The sequence below is a fragment of the Chaetodon trifascialis genome, chromosome 19 (assembly GCF_039877785.1).
Source record: "Chaetodon trifascialis isolate fChaTrf1 chromosome 19, fChaTrf1.hap1, whole genome shotgun sequence".
NCBI classification, from domain to species: Eukaryota; Metazoa; Chordata; class Actinopteri; order Chaetodontiformes; family Chaetodontidae; genus Chaetodon; species Chaetodon trifascialis.
In genome coordinates this window covers 16998088-17016641 of record NC_092074.1, presented here as the reverse complement: position 1 = coordinate 17016641, position 18554 = coordinate 16998088, and the positions used below count along the sequence as shown (strand labels likewise).

Here is an 18554-nt window from a genome sequence, read left to right as displayed (position 1 = left end):
GAGATAGAGAGACATTAGACGACCAATGCACATTACCAACAGATGAACTAACTAAGCTAAAATAATTTTAAATGTACTTACTGGACAGCTCGGCTCCGAGGTAAAAAAGATGGCGGTCGGCTCATTTAAAGTTCAACACTGCGCGTGACGTCACATTGCGGGCGCATGCGAGTTGGTTGAAATGCCCACCGTATTTTCTGAAGTTAACTGAATGGATTATCATGGGTTTTTAATGAGTTTCCGCGCTTTTTTCAAGTTGAAGTTGTTTGAACTGTTCTTACTTTGTTGTAATGGGCAGAGTTCTCTCAGATTGACAGCAATAGTCCTTCTGACTAAAAGCCCAAATCCCTTTTAACAGTGTAGTTCCACTGTGTCCCGCTCTGAGCTCACGCAGAAACCTGAAATTTGACTTAAAAGTGTTCCTCGATACCGGTCGATGAATCTTCTTTCACACATGCACACGGACAGTCAATCTGGTTGTATGTGAACGTGCAGGATAGCAGACCTCCACCTGCCCAGCAAGATCACGGGACTCTGCCGTTCACCTCAGGCGCACGAGGACATCGTTTGCATGAAACTGTGGCCAGGTAAGACTCATCATGGAAAAAGTACACATTTGAATAACATGCCTAAAACTCAGTGATAGTTTATGATCTTTTTGTAAAATCTACGGAGAAATATAACTGTTTTTGACAGTGTGGCAGTCGCTTTCGTCCCGAAGTGAGGACTCTAACGGAACGCTGCGGGGCTCGCCGAACCCCAGTCAAAAATCCACAAATTTAAAGTTATCTCGCTTTTTTCTCCAAAATCTGCGTCGATCCGCGCGTTTCGATCTGGGAAAGTAATCAGTATGCTCTGCTGAGTAATTCGGCTTAAAGAATTGACCATGAGAAGGTTTTTAAAGTGTTTTTTCAGTGCTTCATCAATTGCTTATTAGATCAGGTGAATCGAACTCCGTTCGTCTATGGCTCATCGAAGCTATGGCTTGTTGGGTGCCTCCTGACATTTTCGGATCATTAATGTAGCGTCTTACCTGACATATTTCTGTTCTATATTTGTTTTATTTTGTATGGGGCAGCAATCTCTCCACATAATTGGCTGTTCAAGGTCAATTATAGGTAGGGTTGCCACCCGTCCCGTAAAATACGGAATCGTCCTTTAATTGACAATTAAATGTTGGGACGCGATTTGTTCCGTATTTTCACAAATGTCCAATACACATGTCTGTCACACACACACACACACACACACACACACACACACACACACACACACACACACACACACACACATCAACACTAAATCTAACAATAATGAACAAAATAAAACACAGGAAATACTAAGGCCAGCAAAATTGTCATGAGGGGATCCACGCAGGACCCCGGTCGTGTGTCTGTGCCTCGCTGCCTGAGTGTATTGCTGTCACGGTTGCCTAGAGACAGACATCACACACCGGCGCTGCTCACAACACCCGCGCCTTTTAAAAATGTCCACTACACCCGATACTCCAGCACGTCCTCAACAGCGAAAACGCTTGCAAAAGTACAGACGTGAGTGGGAAGAGGCACATCCTTGGCTGCACAGCGGATGAATGATCATTTATTTAATATACAGCAGTATCAGCCAATATAAATGGCCATTTCAAGAACAAATCACACTAATGGATTAACAGTTAATAGATAAATATTGTTAAGAGAAAACGATACTCCACCACATATACGTAGACGCCTCATTACGTGCTGGAGCGTAATCCAGCATCGCCGCCATATTGGGTGGGTCTCTGCTAGCACCAGAGCCAACCAAAGTCAACGTAAAGAGAGCAACTATGCCCCTATTTTATCTATTTATTTTATTTTATTTAGCTTCCCAGCTCCAGTTGCAAGCTTAACAGGGTAGTGTAAGACACTGGAATGACCTGGAATTTTAAAGCTTACTTTTCCAGGCCTTAAAAAAAAATAAATAAATAAAATGAGCAGGTATATATGGGAGCTTTGTATGTCTGTCTGTCTGTGTGTGTGTGTGTGTGTGTGTGTGTTAAAATCAGAGTATATCACAAACATCAGCAGTTTCAGTCCAGGCTATTGTGGAATCTTTGTCATCCTAAAGCTGTGAACAGTTTAGACATGTCAGGCCAGAAAGTGTGTGTTTGTGTACGTGTGTGTATTTGAAAGCAGCAGTGGACTGTGGGCCGACACACATGATGAGTTGCCCCCCCCAAAAAAACCTTCCTCGTTTTGACAGTTTGTTTTGGTGAAGTTTTATTCCAACACAACTGAGTAAAAAAAACTTACTCAAAGTTTAATACGCATGTCAACAGGTTATGTAAGATGTCTGTTTTTTGTGTGTGTGTTGTGTGTGCGCGCACGCGTGCATGTGCCTGTGCCTAACTTTACATTAAAAATACTCAGCGTGCAAAAACAAAAATGAAGAAATTCTTGTGTTATTGGTGTGTACTGAAGGGTCATGATTTTGTGTGTGTGTGTGTGTGTGTGTGAGTGAGTGAGTGAGTGAGAGAGAGAGAGAGAGAGAGAGAGAGAGAGAGAGAGAGAGAGAGAGAGAGAGAGAGAGAGAGAGAGAGAGAGAGAGAGAGAGAGAGAGAGAGTAACATAAATTCAAATGAACAATCAAAATGTTTCTTTATTAAAATATAAAATTAATTAATTTATGCATTTATTCATATGCCATACCATATGTCTGTATTCTGCTCTTTAACAAAGTATTTTAGCATCAAGCACGTGTTTTTAATGTGTGACAGCGTCCTGTGTCATAACTACATCTCTGCCATTTGTAATAAACCAAAACCGTGTGAAAATCGGGTAAAAAGTTATGATTATTGTAGTTGGACATACACCTTCCTTTGTAGAAATAAATGCACTGGGGGCACATGGGAGACCCATCCAAGATGGCGGCCGAGCTGAACGTCAGTTCCAATCGGAAGCGTCAGTCAATGAGGCGTCTACGTACATTATGTCTATGGTAACAACCCGACTCGTCCGTCCTTTCAAAATAAATCATACTCAACACGGCCTCTGTTTTGGATGGCCTTACTCAGCATGTTTGAGCTTCGCTACGCAGAAAGCAGTGCTGGAGGAAGTATTCAGATCGATTTTAAAAGTAGCTACAAATACCACTCTGAAAATAGTCGTTTACAATTAAAGTTTTTTGGTCAACATTTCCAGTGACCGTTACACAATTATAAATTATGTCATTAGATTATTATTACTGATGCGTTAATGTGAAAGCAGCATTTTACTGATTGGTTGAGGTGGAACTATTTTTTGCAAACTATTTTGTACAAGGCAGCAACTAATGATTATCTTTATTCTGAATTAATCTGATAATTATGTTCCATTTAAACGCAAGTAGTATACCGAAGAATAGTTAAGTTAAATAATTGGATTTTAAGAAAATAGTAAATAGGCATAAATGCTTAAAAAATGTTTACAAATATAACAGAGTATGGATATTTTATTTTGAACACCAAAACTGCAGACCGGAAGCAGTGTTTCTTTAACCTCCGGATTGTGTCTGAACGACTGTGCAATGAAGTGCTAACAGTTAGTGGGTGCTGTCAAGCCTATTTTTTTAAATTTAAAAAAGAATAAATAAACAGCAATGTCGCTTTCAACTGCGCGTTCATTCTTGTCAGAGGCTTGTTATGGCGAACAAGAACTCGACGCCAACTCCGCTCTCATGGAGCTGGACAAAGGTGCGTTAGCTAGGATGCTAAGAAGTTAGCATATGGCTCATCGGTTGTAGTCTGATCCTATGTGTTGTGGCTTCTCCATGTGTCGGCTTTGCTAACTTTTACTGACCCTATGAGATGTCCCTGCTGCGTTGTGACCAGTGAAATTGCTTCAATTCCAGGGTTGCGGTCGGGGAAGCTGGGGGAGCAGTGTGAGGCTGTGGTGCTCTTCCCTAAACTCTTTCAGAAGTACCCTTTCCCCATCCTCATCAACTCTGCTTTTCTGAAACTAGCAGACATATTCAGACTTGGGTATGGATGCTTTATAACTTGGTATTAAGACTGTAGTTTAGCTGGTTGGAAAAATAGTAACGTTTCCCAATTTTTGGGACCATTAACAGAACTCGGTCATTATTTAGCTATGGTGTGTGGTCCCTGGTGAAACTGCTTTTACTGTGGCACAGACCTCGTTTATAACAGTCTCTCCCTCTGATTTCAGGAACAACTTCCTGCGCTTGTGTGTCCTGAAAGTCACTCAACAGAGTGAGAAGCACCTGGAAAAGATCATCAATGTGGACGAATTTGTCAAAAGGGTGTTTTCAGTCATTCATAGTAATGACCCTGTGGCCAGGGCCATCACTCTGAGGTAAAAATGGACACTGTGCTGGTTTTACATTATGCTGGTTGGCACAAGTTTGAGTGATGCTTTCCAGTTACCTGAGACTTAAAATAACTTCCCTGTTGTTCCCTCTTTTCAGGATGCTTGGTAGTTTGGCCTCCATCATCCCAGAGAGGAAGAACGCCCACCACAGTATTCGCCAAAGTCTGGACTCTCACGACAATGTAGAAGTGGAGGCAGCCATATTTGCTGCTGCCAGCTTCTCTGCACAGTCAAAGTAAGGAAAACCGCTATTTCACCTGAGCTGTAGTGCGTGTATTTGGGATGATGTTTTGTTAACACATGTTTGGTGTGTTTTCTGATTTTCAGGGACTTTGCAGCTGGGATCTGCAACAAAGTCAGTGAGATGATTCAAGGTAAAATCGCTTCTCTGTGCTGAAAAGGTCACATGCATCTGTGAAATTATCATTCTTTGTCTTATTATTATTATTATTCTCATTATTATTATTATGCATTCAAATACAGTACATTGCTCGTCATTGTTCAGGCAAAGCTTTCTGTGCAGCAGATATGTGTTGGTATGTTAATTTTACCTTTTATATACAGCTTTCATTCCTCTTCAACTTATGTCTCATCCCCAGGTTTAGACACTCCAGTGGAACTGAAGCTGAAGTTGATCCCCATGCTGCAGCACATGCACCATGATGCCAGCTTGGCCTCCAGCAGCAGGGAGCTTCTTCAGCACCTGGTCAACTCGTACCCCTCCACCCCCATGGTCATCGTCACCCTGCACACCTTCACCCAGCTGGCTGCCTCCTCCCTCATCGATATCCCAAAGCAGGTAGTACCATAACAGCTATACCTCATTGTTAGTTAGTTACTTTAATGGAGGGTTCACATGTGGCCTTGTAGCCAGGCACCACCCGATGAGCTACAGAGATTTTAAAGGTAGTCATCAGCACCACAGGGGAAAGTTGACAAAAGCTCTGCCATTGAACAACTTCCATGTTTGTAGTATGACAGCTAGTATGACAGCTGTCCAGTCTGTGCAGTTTTTAAATTTCATGCTCAGCACAGCAAACCCACAGAGACAGCCTGCTGCTTTGTATCTGTATGTGTTAGCGTAGCATAAATACCTAATGCAGTGTTTTGTGTTGAGGGGAGATCAAGAAATGCTTTAATCTCCTGTAGCTTGTGAAGAAATCCCAATGATTGACTTTTATTTTAATCCCTGTCTGTACAGTTACAGCTCCTCCTTCAGTACCTAAAAGACGACCCCAGAAAAGCTGTGAAGAGACTCGCAATTAATGATCTGAAGCTCCTGGCCAAAAAGGCTCCTCACCTTTGGATCAGAGAAAACACTCAGGTGGAGTTTCAGATGCTCACAGTTGCACTGTTGGATTGTCTCCATTGTGGTTTCAGATCTGTAAGTAATCTAGTTGGGTTTCATCTCTGCAGACCCTGTGTGAGTGCGCCTTGACCAGCCCTTACAACAGTTTGAAGCTGGGCATGTTGGCCGTCCTCTCCACCCTCTCTGGAACAATTGCAATCAAACAGTACTTTAATAATGTGACAGGTTGTGCTCACTTTCAGACTGTTCTCCATCACAATGTGATTTCTCTATGTGTGTATCTTGAGCAGGCTTTAACTGCACATTACTGTTACATATATTGTGAGTAAGGGAGTAACTCTGTGCTGATCAGTATTCCTCTCAAACATTCCTCTCAGGTGGCTCTCTGGTTCCCCCTCGGCTCACTGACCTGGTTAAACTGGCACAAGAATGCTGTTACCACAGCAACCTGGCAGTGGCCGCTCATGGGGTCGTAGTGCTGTCCAACATCGCCATTTCCTGTCCAGAAAAAAGTTAGTTACAGCACATAATGGCTGGGTTAGAGGCTCTTCTAATACCAACTGTTTTGCTCTTGTGTGCCAATGCTGAGTGTTGTTGTGCGTGTTTCTCCTCCTCAGGTATAGTGCAGTTGGAACAGGACACAGTTTTGGGAGTGGAGTCCCTTCTGATGCTGTGCAGTCAGGATAGCAGCCCCAGTGCACAGGCCACACTCAAAGTAAGGCGTAGCAAAGCAATGGAAGTGTCCATTCTTAACATCTGTTGGATGTTACAGGAGGGCAAATTTATTTCGAGGCATTGTTCAGTAAGACAACAGAGTACTTTAACCGACCGTTGTCTGCTTCTTGACTTAATAATACCCTTTATGTGTCACCCCTAGACGGCCCTCACCTCACTGGTGAAACTGCTGAAAAGCCGACCCCATCTCAGCCAATCAGCCGTGGAGTTCCTGCTCGGCCAGCTCCACTTATCCTGTGACTCCTCTCGCGTTCTCATGTGCCACGCTCTGGCAGCCATTGCCACCCACCTGCCGGTGTTGGGTGATGGCATGCTGGGAGATCTGGTGGACCTCTACAGAGTGGCCAGTCACTCGTCCACTGACAAGCAGCAAGAGCTACTGGTGAGAGATTGTACATGAGTCAAACATCAGCCGCCGCTCAGACAGTAAATTAAAGCTCTCACAACATTTTTCAGGAGACTCACAAAAGCATTTAAATGGCAGTTTAGATGTAATTATTTTATATTTGCGTTCTAGTGGAAAGTCAACCAGCATGTTGTGCATGTGTTCAATTAGAAATGGAGCCTGTTGTTATGTTTTTTAGCCTTTGCATTACTGCTAACCCGCAACAACACTGCATTCACTATGCAAACCCTTTCTCATTTTATCTGTGTTTCATTGCTCTTACATATCTCTGATTTTGGATTTTTAACACTCGCCTCCCCCACTGTGACTGCTGCAGGTTTCCTTGGCAACAGTGATTTTTGTTGCCAGCCAGTCGTCTCTGTCAGCGGAGGTGAAGACCGTCATCAAACAGCAGCTGGAGAACGTGGCGAATGGCTGGACGGTGTACCGCATCGCACGACAAGCCTCACGCATGGTAATCTCACAAAAACTGAAGAAGCCTTTTGATGAGAGAAAAAAACATATTCAAGAATCCAAAGTCCAGCTGAGCGTGACTCAGCCCTTGTGGATATGTCACAATGATGAAATATTACCATTAATCCGCAGGGGTGCCATGAGTTCTCCAGCGAGCTGTACCAGAGTCTGCGGACCCGTGTGGCATCAGAGCACTTCTACTTCTGGCTGAACAGCCTAAAAGAGTTTTCCCAGGCAGAGCAGTGCCTGAGTCACGTGGCGGATGGCGACTACAGCGGAGCCATGAGCGCCATCGCCGAGGCCCTGCGCTCCTACCAAAAGGGCATCGCTTCCCTCACAGTCAGTTCACTGCCAGGCATCTGCTTGTCAAGAAACATTAGTCTGATTCCTGCTCCTGCCTCCCCAATGTCAGACGCTTAAAGCTGCTGAAGGAAGCTGATTTTGCAGCATCTCAAAATGTTTACGGATTAACTCACCTAAAACCTGACTGTGTGTTGTTGGGCCATCTCAACAGGACCTGCGTTACTACTTAACAGAAGTGTTTATGTGCTGTTATCTGATTAATTCCTCCTCCTCTCCAGGCCGCCAGCACTCCTCTGAGCCCACTTACATTCCAGTGCGAGTTTATTAAGCTGCGGATCGACACCCTGCAAGCCCTGTCGCAGCTCATTTGTACCTGCAACAGCTTGAAAACCAGCCCTCCTCCTGCCATCGCCACCACCATTGCCCTCACCTCGGGAAATGACCTGCAGCGGTGCGGCCGCATCGCAATGCAGGTAAAACGCTGACAGATCTCGATTTAGTCATCAGCGCAGATAAGAACGAAGCAGTTGGTTATGTAAAAAGTAAAATGTGTGGGGCTCTGATGAGATATGACAGCAAGAAGAATTCAGCCTCGCAGCGACATGTTGACAGAGGGTGCAGGCTGAACAGTTGCATGACAGAGCAGCGCAAACTCAGCGCTTCAGCAGACATTAACTGCTCGGGTACTCGTCTCTCGGACGGAAGTCAGGTTTAGACAGAAAAACACCATAATGTCCTATTTTCATTGAAATAGCATTTTAGTTTTTACACATATTATTGATGTGAGAAAACAAGGTAAATGGCCCAGATGTTTGCCAGGTGTGATTGGTACAAATGAACTGAAAGAGCAGACACATTTCAAAGTGTTTCTTAATTGAATTTATAGAACACTTACCGTATCGTGATATATAAGGTTACCGTGATATAAATTACATGTACCGTGATAGAAGATTTTGGCCATGTCGCCCACCTGTGGATTGAGAAAACAGGCCTGCTTAGACCTTTGCTACACTGTGTCCAAGAAGATTAAATCATCAAGTCACTGCTGTTTTTCTGCTTTCCAGATGAAGGTATGCATGGATGAGTTCAGAGGTCTCGCCGCTCGCTACGCTGATCTACACCAGTCATCGTTTGATGCCGATTATGCCACCCTTCGCAATGTGGAGCTGTATCCTCAAACATGCCTCAGTCACATCTTGTTTTTTTTTTTTTGATGACCCTGGTGTCTCTGCTGTAATGTCTTCTTTCTGCAACGTCAGTCTTTAACTGTCTGCTCAGACAACAGCAGAGCTGTTTGCTCGTCTCCCATGTTATAGAAGCGTTGATACTGGACCCACAGGCAGCCAGGTGAGAGCTGCTGTGGTGGGAGAAACAAAGGGATTTGTACTCATTTCTTTGGTGCTTTAGGAGAAAGTTTGAAGTAAAATTTCGTCCAGATTTTATCGTGTGTCATTTCCTAACTTTTGAGAAAACTGCTGTGGAGTGAAGTGTATCATACCTTTATTAATCTCCCCCGGTTAGAGCGTTTTCACTGTGTTGACGTGAGAAAAGGTAGATTCTCTGTGGCTGCACAGTGTGAAGGGAAACATGTAATCATGCTTTATTTCAGCATGATGGATCTTTTCTGTAAGCTGCACATTTGACATTGACGACACCAGAATGAAAATAAATGCATCTTATTGAATTTGATGTCAAGGTTTTCCCCTGTACCATCTACTCAGGTGTTTCCCATCAAGTGCTTTGCCACAACACACATCCCCTGACGGCATTTTCCTGGCAGACGATGGACTGTAACAGATTGTCTTGGTCTCTGTAATCTAGTTTTCAGGAGTATGGCACCCTGGGGTCAGTCCAGACAGAGAGTGAATATGAGCGACGGATGATGTCGGTCTTCAGTCATGTGCTGGAGGAAGTGGAGAGTCTCACCAAGAAACACCCTCCTGTCTCATGCCTGGTGAGATTGATGCAGAACACTTTGCGATCACGAGATTGCAAGTGCTGCTACACTTATTCTCTTTGGAGTTTGCCCTCAAAAATGTTTTACATTTTACTTTATTTTAGATGGTTTTGGAGACTCCTACCTGTAAATGCATCTTAACTGGATATTGTCAAAACTCTTTTTCCATCGTGGTCTCTCTTCAAGAAGAGCTTTTAATCTCAACAGGACGGCAAATAAGCAATTTGCATCTAGTATCAATAATGACAAAGTGTTGTCTGCTGTTTGTTTTCCAGCATACAGGTTGTCTCTGTGATGCTGTTATAGCTTTGCTGAGGGTGCCGCTGTCTTTCCAGAGGTATTTCTTCCAAAAGCTCCAGTCCACAAGCATCAAGGTACAGTGACTCATTTTCTGATCACCTTAATCACCCAATTCACAGTCGCAGAATGTAAAACAGGAAGAATGATCGAGAGCCCGCTGCACTGCTTTCTATCTACAGCATTTCTAACATTAGCCAGGTTTTCATCTGCACGTAGCCCAAATTTTTACCGACGTTACAGAAAATCTGCAAAAGAAGATGCAAAGTGATGAGCGTTTCCATCCACCACCATTACACGAATATTAGAAGTTAAGCGCCTTGAGATAAAACAGTTGGCGGAGCTCATTCTCCAATCAGGTGCCATTAAACCATGGCAGAGGGAGGGGCACGACAAGGTGACGGCATTAAAAGAGCACCGTTCAAACCTCGAATGGTGGAAAACAGTGATGGAAATGAGACATTTCTGTTAGTTTAGTGCAGCTGTGTTTATCCAGGTGAATGGAAAATACTCTAACAATCATGCAAAATGTTTGCGGTCAGCTCAGATAATCTCAGTCAGGCGATTATGTAATAACTGTGACAAGCCTGTGTACAGCTGTTTTAAGGCTGACCCATGTCCGTCTTGTATTTTTCCAGCTTGCCCTCTCTCCCTCCCCACGAACGCCAAGTGAACCAATCCCAGTGCAGAACAGTCAGCAGCTGACTCTAAAGGTGGAGGGGGTGGTGCAGCATGGTTCGACTCCAGGACTCTTCAGGAAAGTCCAGTCTGTCTGTCTCAATGTCACCTCAGTTCTCCAGAGCAAGACAGGACCAGACTATAAGGTGTCTAGTGTTTGCTACACACTGTATTTATCACACTAATTCTGGCATCTGAGCTCCCATTTGTTGCATTTTTTTTGGTGAACTGCGGCTGCTCGGATGATGATAACACTCCCATATTTGTCTTCTAAGATTCCACTCGACACTAAAACTAACGAGATCGAGCAGCGGGTAGAACCTCACAACGACTACTTCAGCACCCAGTTCTTGCTGAATTTCTCCATTCTGGGCACTCACACCGTCACCGTGGAGGCCTCTGTGGTGGATGAGAGTGGCATCGAGTGGAAGACCGGGCCCAAGACGACGGTGTCTGTCAAATCCCTGGAGGATCCTTACTCCCAGCAGCTCCGCCATCAGCTGCAGCAGGGTGGAGCTCAGCCTGCTCCACAGAGGGGCGCATACAGTCGCTTCTAGCAAATGTCTCCTCAATGCTTTATTGTCAAAAACAGATTTAGCTCATGTACTTTGACCTGTTTTGTTGCGTAGAAACTGAATATGTACATATTTTTTTCAATGATTAAAAGACCAGCTTTAATTTTAATGCTGTACATTGAGTGTAATCCTTCCAAAACAGTGTTGATCAGGTGTAAAGGACTCATGCTTAATCTGGTAGCATTTCATGCATGCAGTGATCTCCTGGGCAATGTAGTATTGAATGCCCTTGGATTTACTGTCATCCATACTACACAAAGTGTAATAACAGAAAGGGCCATCAGGGGGCAGACCCTGGTTAATCACTGGACATTGTCTGAGGAGCCCTAAAATCTCTCTGATGTCAGTTCCAGACTTGTCTCAATCACAATATTAGACTATTTGAATAAATAGTTTTATATCTTAATTCCAACAAACAAAATCTTGTCTTTTTCATATTATTTTCTCCAACTTTTACGACACGCTAGCTTTCCATTATTTCACATTCTAACGTGCTTTCATCGTGATGTGAACTCTGCTCAAATAGCCCACGATGGGTTTTGGTTAAAAATAAAATATATTCGTCGATTTAATGGTAACTTACGCAGCCACACTGATGTTGTAATCAGAAAACAGCTTGCAGCCGACATTGAGTTCAGATGACTTAAAATGAAGCCAAACGATTTTCATCATAACATCAGAAAAGCATTTTCTTCTTCAAAAAGACTAAAACCATCAGCACTTGATATCAGAGAGCCTGCGCACTTAATAGCCAGAATCTGGCGTCAAGGGAACAAGAGCGTAAAGTGAGGAGTAATAAAAATCGAAGTTCCGCACGTGGTTTTAAAAATAAAAAGTTTTATTGTACAATGGTAAGTTTTCATGACATATTATATCCCCTTTCAGAACTTCGTTTTAAACGTGAGTAAAATAATGTTGATAATTAAGGAACGTCATAGTGTTTTCGGGCGAAAAGCAGCAAGAACATGGCTTCATAAATAGATGGATAAGCAAGTTTCTTTTGTGTAATGTGTTTCTGTGCTAAAAAAAAAAATTGAAAAGGTTTTGTTACTGCGTTTTATTTATTTGTTGCGTGATAGAGCAAACAAAATATATGAAAACATCTCCCCAATCGTGCGTGGAAACGTACCGACCTACGACTAAATCTTTTATTGTGAAGGTAAAGAGGAGTCACTTCCGTTCTTACTCTTTAAATCTTTTGTGCGACTTGACGCTGTGTGAATCCGGGTCTGAGAAAGATAACGGGTCCTGCCAGCCCACAAACGAAAAATCGCCGTTGTCCGTATTTCATGTTCATATGTCGTTTATAGTTTGTGTACCGTTTGTCTAACCAGCGGCGTTGATGCCAGACCCGACACGAAACGCCTCTCGCCTGCATTCGCTAATGGGAGCTCAGTAGCTAGCTAACTTGACGATGATGATGATGATGATGGTGATGATGATGATGATGCATCAGTGGAATTATCCCGGTGTCTCTGACTGAGATGGAGCCAGCGACGCTCAAGTGGAGTTGCTTGCTTGCTAGCTAGCTAGCGAGCTAACGGTGCCCACCGGGATTTACCGTGCCAGAGCAGCACTGGACGTTTGCTAAATGGGTGCAACTGCCGTTTTATCGCGCGGGGTTTGTTGTAACGTTAACAGACATTCCCACCACTGTCCCCAGATTTGATAGAGACTGGCCATGCCGACTAGCAAAGAATGCTAACATAACCGTTTGGGTTAGCGCCACTTCACACAATTTATCTCGCTCCAACATTTAGCTACATCTCTGGCCGTCCTTGGATGCTTCAGCGACATTAACTGGGTGAGTAACATGAGCTACTAGACTTAAACCAGATAACAGGGTCGGACTATATTCTGGATGAGGCACACGGACATTGCGCTTTGCACCAGCCTCCAGACATCCAGCGTTCGAGTCAGCGTTTGGTCTGGTATCATAAAATACTGGACTACTTATTAACCACCCTGTTGTCTGTGCCACTGGGTTTCCCAGTAACTTCATAGCCCACGGGTTGTCATACCGTTTCTTTACGTCTGTTCCCGTTGTGCTAACTCAGCCAGCTGCTAACTAGCATGTCTTGAAGTGGTCGACCACGTCCCGTGCGACTGGTCCTTATATGGTCCTGTCTTTGCTTGTATTACTGTTAAGGCTAGGGAGCTAGCTAGCGGGATGTTACGAGTAAGAAATGACCACAGCTCGGAATAAATCCTCATGAATAATAACCAGGAGATAGCGTTCACTCCGCGTGTGTTACATTTAAATTCCACGGAACAGCCTCACCCTCAATCGGTTAGCGGCAGACACCCCTCTGTGTTTCCGGCGTGTATGGTGGGTTTTTTTTGTGGATTTGTGTCCAGCTCAGAGCACATCCGTTTGTTTACAGTAAAGATAATGTATGCACTCATGGCACGTCTTGTCTTTTGTTTAACAAGCCAAGCCGAGATGCTAACTGCTGATGTGTCTCTGTTACAGACGGTGTGTTTCAGGATGGCACAGCTCTTGGACGGGGCCGGCAAACTGGGCTGGGTTCTGCTCAAGTCTGTGCTCCGTTTTATGTTTATGTTCCTCAACAACTGTGTAGCCATCCCATCCTACTGCTTATACCTGCTGCTTCTGCAGCCGCTGAGAATATGGGACAGCTCCACTTTCTGGCACATTGAAGGAGTCATGTTCAAATGGTTGCTGGCCATGGTGTCTTCATGGGGCTGGGTCGCAGGTTATACAGGTAAGAGGGTTTATGTCTTCATACACATTGCCATTGTTGTATGTGCTGCCTTGCATGCAGAGATACGTGCTAGTGGTAACAGTTTACTATTGGGTAAGCATGAACAACATTGCTACAAAACTAGCGAGGTTGCTTGCTAGCCATAAACTTTATTTATTTACTTCTGAGTCACAAGTTAACCTTCTGTTTCACTGAAAAACACACCCACCAATATTTGGAAAGCCGTTCTTTAACAACACTAACCTTTGTTATAAAGATAACCATCTGAATGAATAAATATTCCCTTTACTGCCCAACACTGTTTCCTAATCCAAACAAAGATGGTTGCTGTAAAGTGTCTAAAGTCTTCACTTATACAATGTCAAAATGCAAATTTTATAATATTGGTTATATTTGATATGTTGATGGGACTTTATAGTAGTTTATATTTTCATACAAAATCACACATGAATACAACACACACACAAGAATATTTTTTCATTCAGATTGTTAGAAGAGTCCCCGTGGGATTAAATGTATCTATAGTACAGAAGTAAGTTTGATGAACAACCGTCTGGGCTTGTGGATCTGTATTTTTCAGAGAAACAGATGCTTACTTCTATGTGAGTACATGAGAGACACAAACTAGAGCTTGTTGCGCTGCATTTGATGACTATTGACCAGTGTGTGAACATCACACACACACCAATGTAGTTGTTATCTCACAAGGTGTCTTTTCCTGAACTGGAAATAAGTAACAGGTGATTACATTTGGATACATCACCTTGGCCTCTCAAATTGTGAATGGCATATTTCACATTCCACAAGACTAATTCAGGGAACTGCTTCTATATTAATTTGTCATAAAAAAATTATTGTCGTGGCACTTGAGTTTCTAAGTCCGGCCAAGGTACAGGAGTCATTTTTGGTAATAATTGTACAGACACAGCACAACAAGCATACTTAACTGACACACATGGTAGAAGAACAGCAGGGTATCATAAGTGTTTGTTGGTTCCACTCAACTGGCTGGTTGAGTATCTTGAAGTGATTCAGGCAGTCAGTGGTGTTTGGTTGCACAGAGCAGCGAGCAAAATGCTTACAAACTGCTAAGTGGTGTACATGGGGAGCAACACAGCGTGCTGATAAATAATGCAAAGCTTTCAGCCTATAGAACACCTGGTCTTGACTTGAGCAATATGTGTTACACACCTTGATTGACAGAGTTTACCGTACAGCCGTGTCATGCGAATGGTGACTGAAGTTCACATGAGATATAGCATGCACTGTAATTTACAGTCTGGTCCTTATGTTAATTTTATACACTTGTACATTTACCTGTTTCAAGCTACATTTAAATAGCATGTAAAAAGACCCATGTCATGTTTTCTCTCTCTGCGTGTGTGACACTGATGTGTTTTTAGTACAATTTGTACAGAAGAACCTGACATTTTTAATGTTGATTCTGGACTGCACCATATGTGCTACTTATTCAGACACAAACCAGATTTTAGCCAATGTGATCTTTGTCTATACAGTCATATTAAAAATGTGGTTTTTGCAGCTACAGTTATCAACAGTTGCCCTTCCCGCTAAAATTGTGACTCATATTTTCAATCAATTGTCAAAATAATCGCTTTAAAAAAAAAAAAAGTACTCTTTTTCTCATATTGTTCAGGTCTAGTATCAGGCCACATAAATTCTAATCATTTTAAATGTCACTTCAGTGCAGCAGAACTGACATATATACAAACAAAGATGGCTGAATGGGGCCACAGAATGATGTGAGTGCAAAAGTTAAGAGCCTCAGAATGATTTTTAAGGAAGTCTCAGCCTCAAAAAAAAAAAGTAGCTGCAGTTGGTGATGTGTCATTTTGCGAAGAATTACACTGTTTTGTACATGAGAATCCCGGCTATGACGCTGTGCAGCGGCTTGATGCAGAGTAGTTTATGTGAAATGCCTCCATTTTATTTGTATGCATCTGCATAACTGTGCCAAGTGTTAAATGTCTGGTATTTTTGTTTTGCACATGTGGGTCATCTTGGGAGGATGACTTGTGTAGACTGCTGTCAGATATTGGGCATGTTGCTAAAAGAGAGCGTGTGAACAGTCTGACAGCAAATGAGATCTGAGCAGTAAATCAGTGCAGAACAATAAACACTGGTGATGTAAACATAGCATTAGATCAGCTGTTTTAGTGGAGGGGTCAGCATTTCGGGGCAGTAGTCCCAGAGCATGTGTGAGCATCATGTTGTGACGCGCACTCAAGGACATTTTGACCAGGATGGGTCGAAGAACCCTGTTACTGTTCCCTCACAAGGCAGTCCTGTGTAACCACCAGGTCCCTGCACTGTGTGAATAACCTTTGAATCAGGACAAAACAAACAATTTAGACGCTCCTGGTTTTGTTCAAGGTCACAGCTTCACTGTCAGACTTGCAGCACATATTTTCCCCACTCTTTAGATGTAACAGCTGCAGATGATCTGTGTGTAGGTATCTCTTCCACTGACCTTAAATGCAGACAATCTGATGCACAGAGCTGCATACAGACCAGTGTAGTTGCCCCATTCAACCTAATTCAATGTAATGTGTTTTCAGACAGTCTACTTTGAAGTCCCGTGTGTAATAACAGCAAAGATAAATGTTTGCAGAGTGTTGAAGTTTGCCAAAAAATCCTGTGTGCATGTTTTATTCGTGACATGTTTAAAGACAAATATTTAGTTATGGTTGCATTTTTTTCCAGATGCAGAACTTCCAGTAGATTCTGTATTGCTATTTTGTTCAGCTTGCACTCAAGAAATGCGTGATGTGTGTCAGGAAAATGGGTATACTCATTCACAGCTTGACACTCTGCAGTCTGGAAGCTGAGCTTTGGTAAACTATCAAAGATGAAGGATGTTGCATCACCTCCACTGGAGAAGCAGAACAATAGCACTTTGTAGATAATTCACGAGCACGTTATCAGTATCAAATAGTAACACATACTGCATATTCTTTGTCACTGGGGCAGTTTGAACAAAAAGACATATGATGATTTGCAGGAAAACTTCCTCGACCCACCACACCTGTTTAAGAAATTAGAGCTCAAGCTTCTCACCGAGGCCTCATTTGATCATTCAGTGAAAGGTGTTGGTTAGAGCATCTATGGTAGTGTGAGGTGAACGCTCTCGGTTTTTCTCAAGTGTGTATCATTAAATGCTTCTTGAACTCTTAACTTAAACTCCGAATGCACGGGGGTGTGTACGAGAAGCATTTATTCTTTGCACCTCAGAGACAAGCTCAGACTGTAGTTCTTCAGGAGTTGATTTTCCTGGTTCGCTATCTAAAGCCAAGCTGCAGTATTCAGTTGGAGGAAAGATGTTTCCGATACTCTGCAAACAGGTTAACTTCTGAGAAGTTGCTTTGCATCTAACATCTATTTTGAAAATTTGATTGGTTGAAAATAAAAAAGCAAACTCTTATTATTTCCAGCCTTTTATTTAAAAAACAAAGCTTGTTCCCTGTCATCTTGTGCAGTGTACAACTTAGCAAGGTGAGCACAGACAAGGCCACTGCAATAAAAACATGAAAAGAAATGGAACATTGGACATTGAAGTATTCTTAAACCTCCATAATATTACGTTATACTGCATTGTCTCTCCAGCTGAATTTCATCTAATTGGTGTTAGCTAGATCTGCCATCTCTGGAAGATTTGTGAGCATTTTGATGGAGAAAAGTACAAGTTTCCAAGCTAATTTTATGGTTCAAGCATTGTCAGGAGCATTAGCTTTAAAATAGCTTTCACAAAACTGAGAGAAACCAGACGGAAGATATTTCTGTGCTTTACGTTTGTTTCTAAATTAGAACTTGTAATAGTGCCTTTCTCCGCTGTGTCGTTAGTCTCTGCCTCCACTGTTTTTCAAATACTTACTGAGACAAAGCAGACGTTGTCATTTCCTGTAATTCATCACATGAGCTGTACATGGTGCTGTATTGGCTGGCTTACTGCCCCCACCATGGGAGACGTTGCTACAACATCATGCATCACAACATAGACCCAACATATCTATGATGAAATTTGTTGCAAACTATTTTCATAATGACTTAAATGGATTAGTTGTTGCAGCCATAGTGAGAAGCAGTTCAACATTATCACATAGCTACAGACACAACGCTGATCTGTCACTGCTACAAAAATGTTGGTCATGGAGGTTTCAGGAAGTCTTTCAGTGCTCTGATATCTACCCTGTTGTTCTTGTAGAAATGCCATAATGCTAACTTATCAGTGCATCATAAACCCCTTCCCAATGTGTTTTATTTTACAATATAAGATAATGGCACTGTAACATTAGATACATTTCAAGAGCAGTAATATGCTGCTGTAAGATCAAGACCGTCAAACATACTCCAAAATAGATCTTCATGATATTTAAATGAAGTTACTGTTTTCGAGCTCTGCTGATGCTCCCTCTCTGTTATCAGCATGTTTTGATGTAAACGCTGTGTTCAAGGGTTTGTGTATGCATTAGTATGTCCATTCAGTTTGTACACCACAGATGCGCTGTCAGTGGTGCAACAAATTATGGTAATTGGGATTTGTTAGCCCACTTTGCAGGATTAATCTTGATTATTTGGAAAAAAAAGGCATTTCAGAGAACTGTCGGATTCATGCGTCAAGAATGAATCACACTGAAATTGCTTTTCAAAAAAATGTGGGTAGTTACACAAGTTACCTCAGAAAGCTACTGACGGCGTGAACATTTTACAGGAAGCGGTCTTGTAGTATATTTAGTGGTATTCCTGTTATG

At 42.6% G+C, this 18554-nt stretch overlaps 2 protein-coding genes across 2 annotated transcripts in view; both read left to right on the top strand.

The window, feature by feature from the left end:
- Positions 1-3501: 3501 nt before the first annotated feature.
- On the top strand, positions 3502-11472 carry ints7 (integrator complex subunit 7). Its single transcript, XM_070987968.1, has 20 exons — positions 3502-3709; positions 3868-3997; positions 4185-4331; positions 4444-4581; positions 4674-4720; positions 4946-5145; positions 5548-5670; positions 5763-5880; positions 6033-6167; positions 6273-6370; positions 6533-6772; positions 7113-7250; positions 7382-7588; positions 7831-8025; positions 8617-8720; positions 8831-8899; positions 9374-9506; positions 9785-9883; positions 10445-10630; positions 10760-11472. Exons 1-20 carry the CDS (start codon positions 3616-3618, stop codon positions 11039-11041), a joined length of 2883 nt encoding a protein of 960 aa, XP_070844069.1. The 5' UTR covers positions 3502-3615; the 3' UTR covers positions 11042-11472.
- A 771-nt stretch (positions 11473-12243) lies between these two features.
- lpgat1 (lysophosphatidylglycerol acyltransferase 1) overlaps positions 12244-18554 on the top strand; it is a 42747-nt gene continuing 36436 nt past the window's right edge. Inside the window, exons 1-2 of the mRNA XM_070987414.1 lie at positions 12244-12863; positions 13533-13785. Of these exons, the coding sequence (XP_070843515.1) occupies positions 13548-13785 (238 nt within the window). The 5' untranslated portion in view covers positions 12244-12863; positions 13533-13547. The remainder of the gene's footprint in view (positions 12864-13532; positions 13786-18554) is intronic.

Excerpts from the sequence above, each read along its gene's own strand:
- ints7 (XM_070987968.1), top strand. The coding sequence starts at position 3,616 with ATGTCGCTTTCAACTGCGCGTTCATTCTTGTCAGAGGCTTGTTATGGC. Across the intron at positions 5,146-5,547 it reads TCATCGATATCCCAAAGCAG|TTACAGCTCCTCCTTCAGTA; the intron begins GTAGTACCATAA and ends CTGTCTGTACAG. Across the intron at positions 8,026-8,616 it reads GCGGCCGCATCGCAATGCAG|ATGAAGGTATGCATGGATGA; the intron begins GTAAAACGCTGA and ends TCTGCTTTCCAG.